The sequence below is a fragment of the Lolium perenne genome, chromosome 3, assembly GCF_019359855.2.
Source record: "Lolium perenne isolate Kyuss_39 chromosome 3, Kyuss_2.0, whole genome shotgun sequence".
Lineage (NCBI taxonomy): Eukaryota > Viridiplantae > Streptophyta > Magnoliopsida > Poales > Poaceae > Lolium > Lolium perenne.
The window spans coordinates 31,430,289-31,439,105 of NC_067246.2; the positions used below are offsets into that span (position 1 = coordinate 31,430,289).

An 8,817-nucleotide genomic window follows, 5' to 3' on the forward strand; every position below is an offset into this window, starting at 1 on the left:
AAACCACCTGCAGAACCACCAAAACCCTAGCTACCTTCTCCACCATTCAATTCTCTCTCGTTCGCTCTCTATCTCTCACAGCACCTCAGAGCATCTCTCCGGAGTCGAGCACGAAGCCACCGTTTGGAACCACCCCGGAGTCCGTGGAGTAGCTCATTGGATGCGCCCGACACCGTGGACCCTCCTGACGGAAGAAATCGAAAAGGGAAGCCCTCAAGCAAGCTCATCGACTCGTTCCCTTTCGCCGGTGATCGTCGGAGAGATCGACGATTCGCTCAGCTCCGACCACCATTTCCTCCACCGACCACATCATCGTCACCAGGATGAGCTTGCGCACCTCTAGACTCCTCTATTCCTTCTCGGCATCGTCCGTAGCCCTATTTCGTAGTTGGCCGGAGTTGCGCCGCCGCAACACTTAACCATCGATCAAGCTCCGGCGACCTTTAGGGAGCAGCGCTAGCACCAGTAGCTTCCTTGTCGCGAGCTGATTCGGGTCGTGTTCCCCAATCATCCGGGGAAGATCGGAATCGCCGGCGCCAACCACGGCTGACCGCCGGCAGAGAGCCCCGTCGACACGTCTTTTATTTTAACTTGGTCCACGCTCGCATGGCATCTGACATGGACACTGGTCCACCAGTCAGTGGCCATGGTTAGGTTCAGACCGGGTAGCTTTAGTATTTGTCATTTAATTCAAATTCCAGAAAATAACTGAAACTTTGCCGAAATAAATAGAATTCATTTTAGCTCAGAAAAATATAAATGAGATATCAAAATGCTCACAAAAATAAACTCTATTCAATAAAAATAGAATATAAAAATGTTTGCCAAAATAAAAATTCACTTATTTTAACCTTTATTGTTTATGCCTTTTCTTTATCCTTAATTCAAATAAAATTTATTAATTAGTTTAGTTTCAAAAATAAATAACAGCTAGTCAGTAAGTAAATAAAATATTAAGAATAATTTTCTTTATCATATTTCATCAACTAAAATATTAGTAGTATTTTCAAAACCCTAAATTGCAAATTACCATTTACCATTTTCTTTAAATAATAATAAAGCAAGAAAATGTTAAAAGCTAATATTATTTTTGTAGTCAAAAGTTATTTATTTACTTGAACCTTTTTAGTCAACCAGTTATTATTTTAAAATTTAATAACAACTACAAAACCCTAATTCCTGAATTAAACCCTAAATAGTATTTATCTTAATTATTAAATCTTTTAAAGTAATAAAATGCTAAGACCATTATTAATCTTACTTCAAAGTGATTAGTAACTTGAACTCCATTACCAATTATTATTTTAGGAATTGTATCACAATTTGGGAACCTAGTTACAATAGGAAGAAAAACCATTAACCCTATTATTTTATGTGATCATCCTAAATTAGATTCAATTCTAAAACCCTAGGGGTTTATCACATGTGATCATATGAACTTCACCTTTACCTTTGGAACCTTAATATGCAACAAATAAATACATGCTTATGATTTACTAAAATAAAGCTAGGCCAATTCACTTGAAATCATCATTTCATGTCTTCCTTTTAAAGAAACCTTTTATGAAATCAACTAGTGCCACCTAGGGTAAACCCTAACTTGTTACTCACATATTAACACCATTGATCACCATTCTTAATACCACACCATTGGAATCAATACTAACCATCATACCTTAGTAGAACCATGGGATCAATCATAATACCAACCTTGGATAGCAATTCACCCTACATGCTCCTACTCAACTAAACCTTACTTGATGATAATAAACCACCTAGCTTAGGAACCCATTATTGATTACTTAGTGAAGCAAATGAGAAGTCATAACAAACCCTAATGTTTAACTCATGGCACCACCTTGATAACCATCCTTTGATATGATACCTATGTTCAACCATAGTAATAAACATATCAATACTTGCTGCATATGGACCCATTCTACATAAGAACCAATTAGTCCCTATTAGTGAACTAAATAAATCCAATAGTAAACCCTAGAAGTTCATAGCTCCTATTTGTAGTAATTCTTGTTCTTTATTAAACATGTTCTTCAAAAGTTATTCTTTTGAAGTAAATATCAAGCAAACCGTAGAAGCAAATAGTTCTTACTTGAAATACTTATTATTTCTTAATTAATCTGTTCTTCAAAATTTATTATTTTGAAGTATAATATAAGTAATCCTCAACCATGCACTATAAAACTTAAAACTGACAACTGCTTCTTGCATATTAAGATTATGTCAACTACTATTTCCTTGTGTGTGTATATGATTCATTGTACCACTTGTTTATGATGCTAATACAACCCAACCCTAATAAGAACCTTGTTTGAGAACCATTCTAAAAGTGCAGCATACTCTAAAGAAATCTTCACAACTCACCAATCCTAAATCATCGGGGTTAGGTTACAGTCGGGACGATTGCATCTCATACTATGCATTATAGCATCTTTGCCAGTTCTTTAAACATTGTCCTTACCGGACAATGATGGTATTTCAGAATTTGGAGTTATCACGTATCGAAGCTTTTGCCTACATAATCTTCCAGTCAAGAAAGGCAAGTTCATCGCTTGCTCATGTCATTTGATTATTTTTATCAAACTATATGCAAAGTACTATACTTATCACACTTGCATTGAAAAGCAAAATATTATTTTACAATTATGAATGTGACTATGTGGTGGGCAGTGGAACCATGGTATGTGTTGATGGTGGAGGTTCCATTGAAAGGGTTCTACTCATCTAGGACTAATCACCAATGCCGTCTAGTGATTCTAGCACCGTACATATCGCGTTAACCATGAGATCTATAATGGCTCTAGGGAAGTCAGCTGTATCTGTTTTCCTCTCGCATATCAACGGATCAGTGATAAGGGTTGCCTGTATCAGTCTATCCATTTGGTAAAGGTGAGGACGGTGCTCCATAACAGTCTATCAATAGATATAGGAGAGGGCAGACTTGTTAAAGGTCTATGATGGATTGTAAGGGTTGTCCGGGCTAGTCTATCTATAGTGTATAGGACAGGGCATGTGAATTGTTCGGAACAGTCTACCATAATGGTAAAGGTGAGAACAAGTGCCTGGGTCAGTCTACCTATAGATAAAGGGCAGGACAGACTTACAAAAGGGTGGGTATGCGGGGTCACGGAGAAGGCAGTGATTGGCTTGGTTCTTATACTGAGCCTCACACCAAGGAAGTGTGGACGGGTTTGGCCGCCCGGTTGGCAACAAGGATAAGTTCTCTTATGGGAAAAGTAACGCACCTCTGCAGAGTGTATTGAAGTGTGGCTGTCACTCCCTGTTCCGGGAAGGGAACTACGAACGCGGCAGGAAAGGAACTCCATGAAGTTCTGGTCAACCTGTGAAGACTGACGGGCATAGTTTTCAGAATAAAATAAACCTTTTGAAGAAATTTTTACGAAAACTTGCATTCGCCTATGACTTTCTGGTCTGTGGCAGTAGCTAGTGCATGATACACCTATTTCCTATAATGAACTTGTTGAGTACGCTCGTACTCATCCCTCTTTGAATCCCTTGCTTAGTTATGGAGGCACCGGAGGAGAAACTACCTTGGAACTCGAAGACAAAGGAGTCAACTGCAACAAGATGAAGAATCCAATCAAAGAAGTCAATGGAGTCAACTTCTGCATCAGCTAGAGTGGAAACTTAGACTAGTAATAGAAGGGAACTTTTTCCCTAATCCTAGCACCTAAGTAGCTAGAGTTCTATAGCAAGCCAAGTATCTCTAGAGCAGCAATAAGTTAGGCTACGAGTCATTCTTCTGGAGCTTTATTTGAAATTTTACCTCACTGTAAAGTAGGAGGCTGTGTTGATCTTCTGTAAACAGTTCGTGTATCCTTCTATAGACATGCCTTGGACTCGCATATGTTTCTGTTGTACCACTCTGAGGGATGTAATATGAGTGGAACGGTGTTTCACTTGTGTTATATCAACGACTTGCATACTACACCATGCAGTGGTATGCTGGGTCACCGCAGGTTCCTCGGCAATGCCCCCCATGAGGGGCTTGGGTTTAGATTAAGGCTATGATGGAGGTTCCGGGAGCGAGAGAATACACGACGTACCCAGGTTCACGTCCCCGCGGTGGAGGATCACTACTTCCTGCTAGCAATCCACTATATGAATATATGTGTACAGGGGGCCGCCATAGGTGGAGTTCTTGTATCTAGTCTAGTTCTAATCTGCGGGTTGCGATGTCTAGACATATCGCCTCTATGTTTTCTGTTTTCTGTATATCTCCCCTAAGGGGTGCTCCTGTCTGGCTTTATATATCAGCCAGGCTAGGGTTTACAAGTGTCCTAGTAGGATTTGTATTGGAGTCTTCTTTCTTGTAGTCCAAGTTGATATTCCTTGTGGGTCCAGCTTGTCGAGTCCTTGCACTGGTCCATCTTCATAATCTGTACCAGGTATAGCAATGTTGGGTACCCGAAGGGTAATGCCCACATCAGTAGCCCCCCGAGTGTCTGGCCAAAGTGAAGCTTCGGGCAGGGACTAAAGTAGTCATCGTCCGAATGTCTTGATCATCTGTTCAATCTTGTGCTTGATGTAGAGTCGAAGTTATTCTTTATCGGGTGCGCGGCCAGCGCTCCCGATGGGAGTAGCCCCCGAGTCTATGGACGGGTGCTTACAACCGTGCGTAGACTCAAGTTGTACTACTCGAAGAGCTTGATGTTGATGTTGACGTCTTCAAATTATCCTGTCATCCGATACTTTTAAATCTATCGGGTCTTCAAAACGGTGCAAGCTTCGAGAGAAGCCGAAGAGCTAGATTGTTAGAACCTTCGGGTTCATTCTTCTTTATCGACGAGGCTTCCATCTTTTTATCGGGTGCGCGACCAATGCTCCCGATGGGAGTAGCCCCCGAGCCTGTAGATGAATATGAAATAGTCATGTATAGGGTGTAAAAATGCTGAGTCGAATACCGTAGATTTCTTCGAGTTCCGAGAACATTTGGATGCTTTTGATGATGTCGATGATTTTGATGATATCATAGATAGAGGAGTTGGTGATTTGGATGATGTCACAGAGGAGTCGATGATTTTGATGATGTCCCAAAGGAGTCGATGATTTTGACGATGTCCCGGTGGAGCCGATGATTTTGATGATGTCCCGGAGGAGTTGATGTTCTTTTTATAACATCATATCGAGTTGATGGACCATGAGCCCAGCCGAAGCTTTTTGTTCGTCGCAGAAGAGTCGATGTTCTTTTTATAACATCATATCAAGTCGTTGGACCGTGAGCCTAGCCGAAGCTTTTTGTTTGTCGCAGAAGAGTCGATGTTCTTTTTATAACATCATATCAAGTCGTTGGACCGTGAGCCCAGCCGAAGCTTTTTGTTTGTCGAAGGCAACTGATGGATCAAGTCAGTTAGCTCGTTCGACGACCCCGTAGTAATCGCAAATACATCTGCAAGGCCGTTCGTAAGTTTGTATGTAATAGCGATAGCCCCGAGTAAACGGAGGAACCATGCGCCTTTTTGGCTTCGTAACCCAGTGCACCGGCGTGGGCCTTTCATATTTTTGCATTGGTTTCCACCATTTGCAGCACCCGCATGTTCCATGAGGCTTTGGTGAAAGCTTTTGTTCGAAGATTTCCGTCAATCGTGGCACTCACATGTTCCCTGAGGCTCTTGACGAAAATTTATAATAGATCTTGCAGCCCCCGAGTATTGCCGGGTAGGCTGTGGTATGCCGATAACCATAGCTCCCGATGGGAGAAGTAGTAACCGACGAAATTATAATAAACTTTATAACCCCCGAGTATTGACGGGTAAGTCATAATACGTTGATAACCAGGGCTCCCTGTGGGAGTGGTAGTAGCCGAGAAACACTTTCATCAATTGCAGCACTCGCATGTTTCCTGATGCCTTGATGAAATCATTGATAGTATAAAAAGTCTTCATGTTTGCTTGAATTCCAGCGAACCAGCGCTCCCGATGGGTAGACACAATAGTCGAAGATCTTCCAGGAGCCCCCGAGTAATTCCTGCGCTGCCGAAAGTGTATCGGGTCCATATTTACGTAGCCATAGAAGATAAATCCATTGAAAACCATAGATGATAAGGCCACCGACCCGGGAGTGTATCGGGTCATTTATATAAGATGATATCCATTGATAACCATAGATGATGAAGCCACCGACCCGGGAGTGCATCGAGTCATTTATGTAAGATGATATCCATTGATAATCATAAGTGATGAAGCCATTGACCCAGAAGTGCATCGGGAGAAGATATATCCAGAGCCGAAGAAGATAGATCCATTGATAACCATAGATGATGAAGCCATTGATCCGCGAGTGCTTCGGGAGAAGATATATCCAGAGCCGAGTAAGATAAATCAATTGATAACCATAGATGATGAAGCCATTAGCTCGGCTGCGACGATGCCCATGTGGAAACAGGTCGCACGGTGGATGCAGTCGAAGTAATTGCGTAATTAGAAATAATTGATGTGGCGGACGCAGTTGAAGTAGTTGCGTGGGCAAAAAATAGTTGATGTAGCCGCGCGGCGCCTGGCCAACGTGGCCGATGAAGAGGACGCAGTCGATGTGACGGATCCGTGACAGGTGAGCACCCAAATATATCGAGTCCGCAATGTCGGGTCCGCGACAGGCGACCCCTAAGTACGACGAGTGCGCGACGGCGGGTGCGGTCGACCGGGCAGAGTAGTCGAAGTTTTGTTTCAATCTGCAATTATGTTACGGTGCAAAAAACTGCGCGCAAATAGTACAAGCCGAAAAATATTTTGCGAAATAAATTTTACATGTAGTAATTAATTGAAAATATAGCACCTGATGGTCCTTGTGTCAGGCGGCTGTTGCAGATGAACTGCTGATGGTCGTCTTCGTTGGAGACGGTGTGTACGTACGAGGTTGATCGGTCTCTCCTTTTCTTTTCATCTTATACTTCTCCTCTTTTTGGAATCGAGTGAGCTGATCTCCTGCCTCAACTTGCAAGCTTTCACGTGTGAGCGAGTATGATAATCACGTGCAATCGCCAGGGACTGATCTGTTTTGGCCAAACAAATAGTAATTCTCTTTCTCGGGACGCGATCGAGTAATGCACGTTGGTTTGTGAAGGAGAAACAAGCAAATCTTCTCTGTGTCTTGGATGAAGCAACCAGGCGACTAGAACATCGGCAACCACCAACAGCGCCTAGACATCGGGTGCTCGCGTACGGACGGATTGAATTATGATGATCTTGTTTCGTATGATTGGTACGTCAAGTTAGTCTAGCCACGCGCGCATGCGAAGTTGATGTCGAGCCTTGGCCCGCGTAGAGCTAGAATTTCTTCCCTTGATCTTTGATTGGCGTTGAAGAAGATGCTGATCCTGCCCAGATCGTGAAGCCGCACTAGTGAAAAACGGGGCAACAGGCCCGGTTCGTTTGGGGCTTCAGTCCCGGTTTGCAAACCGGGACCAACAAGGCGGGACTAAAGGGTCCCTCCTTTAGTCCCGGTTCAAAGTTGTACCGGGTCCAAAGGCCCCGCCACGTGGTGCGGCGAGGGCGCTCGCGGTGGAGGGTCTTTGGTCCCGGTTCGTGGTACGAACCGGGCCTGGAGGTTCTCTGCCGCGGAAGAGAAATAACAATTTCTCTGCCGCGGCACAGGTTTAGGGTGGAGCAGCGTTTCTCTGTCGCGGCAGAGAAACTGGGCGTTTCTCTGCCGCGGCAGAGTTTCAGCAATGCATACATCATTCAAGAAAACCACAAAACATCGTCATGAATATATAGACATCGTCAACGGTACATGTAATGTATGCATATTTATAATATAAAGTCGGACCTCTTTACTAAATCTATTCCCACAATAATGCGTGACCACTACGTCGTTCAAGATCTACGAACTGCCGATAGTACTCTCCATTTGGGGCAAGGGCCTCGTTAAGAAAGAATCCCGCGAGTTCCTCTTGAATTGCTCGTATGCGATCCTCCGTTATGAGAGAGTCCCGCAGGCGTATCATCTATATTAAAAAAAAGGAGATCAATATATATGAATGGAACTCAATACAATTGATGGTAATAAGATTAATTGTGAAATATTGTTCACGTACACGAGTGTGGTGTATAGCGTCCTCCGCATCCCTGTGACTTGCCATCTCACGAATGAAGTCGCAGACGTAGTATCCACATAAGTTATTCCCGGATTCCTGCCTCATACACTTTACGAAAAAATAGTTCGATCAAACGAATAATCAAGCATCGTATTGAAAGAAAATATCAAAGAGATTCACGGACATAGCTATATATATAGTACTACTTACAGGGTAATCTTTAAATGTAAGCTCCGGTTTCCATTTACCCGGAACAGTATTGATGAACTGTTTCCAAGCCCTGCCCGGCAAAGAAAAAATGAGTAAATGAGTTATTGATTAGTTGATGATATCGTCGAATTAGAACAGATGAAGATGCCGATACGAAATTGATTGAAATTACCTCTGGAGGATGGCAGCCATGTCCGCCCATTCCGCATGTTCTTTACGTTTCGAGTCCATGACATTTACGACTCCTTTCTTAAGATCAATGATTAGGAGAATAAAGTGGAAGCTGCACAAGCATAGCTCAATGATTACGAGAATAAAGTGGAAGCTGCACAAGCATAATGTATGTTATAACACTCACTTGAAGTTGTAGGGAAAGTATATATCCTCTTTGTTTGCTTGCTTCTGTAAAAACAGTAGCATGTTGTCCTCTGTGTCCTTGGGGTATTGTCGAACCGTGACTTCATGAACTGTGTTTGGGTCAATGAACCCGATGTCATGGAGTTTACCTCTTTTGCATTCGAGCTTCTTCATTC

General features: G+C 42.8%; 1 protein-coding gene across 1 annotated transcript; it reads right to left on the reverse strand.

The window, feature by feature from the left end:
• Window positions 1-7,767: 7,767 nt before the first annotated feature.
• On the reverse strand, window positions 7,768-8,587 carry LOC127338077 (uncharacterized). Its single transcript, XM_051364334.2, has 4 exons — window positions 8,457-8,587; window positions 8,285-8,354; window positions 8,075-8,182; window positions 7,768-7,984 (listed from the first exon to the last, which is right to left on the reverse strand). The coding sequence occupies exons 1-4, from the start codon at window positions 8,513-8,515 to the stop codon at window positions 7,820-7,822; spliced, it is 402 nt and encodes a 133-aa protein (XP_051220294.1). The 5' UTR covers window positions 8,516-8,587; the 3' UTR covers window positions 7,768-7,819.
• Window positions 8,588-8,817: the final 230 nt, after the last annotated feature.

Coding starts and splice junctions, on each gene's coding strand:
- LOC127338077 (XM_051364334.2), bottom strand. CDS start 8,515: ATGGACTCGAAACGTAAAGAACATGCGGAATGGGCGGACATGGCTGCC. Junction 8,355..8,456: donor ATGGCTGCCATCCTCCAGAG/GTAATTTCAATC, acceptor TTTGCCGGGCAG/GGCTTGGAAACAGTTCATCA. Junction 8,183..8,284: donor TTACATTTAAAGATTACCCT/GTAAGTAGTACT, acceptor TTTTTCGTAAAG/TGTATGAGGCAGGAATCCGG.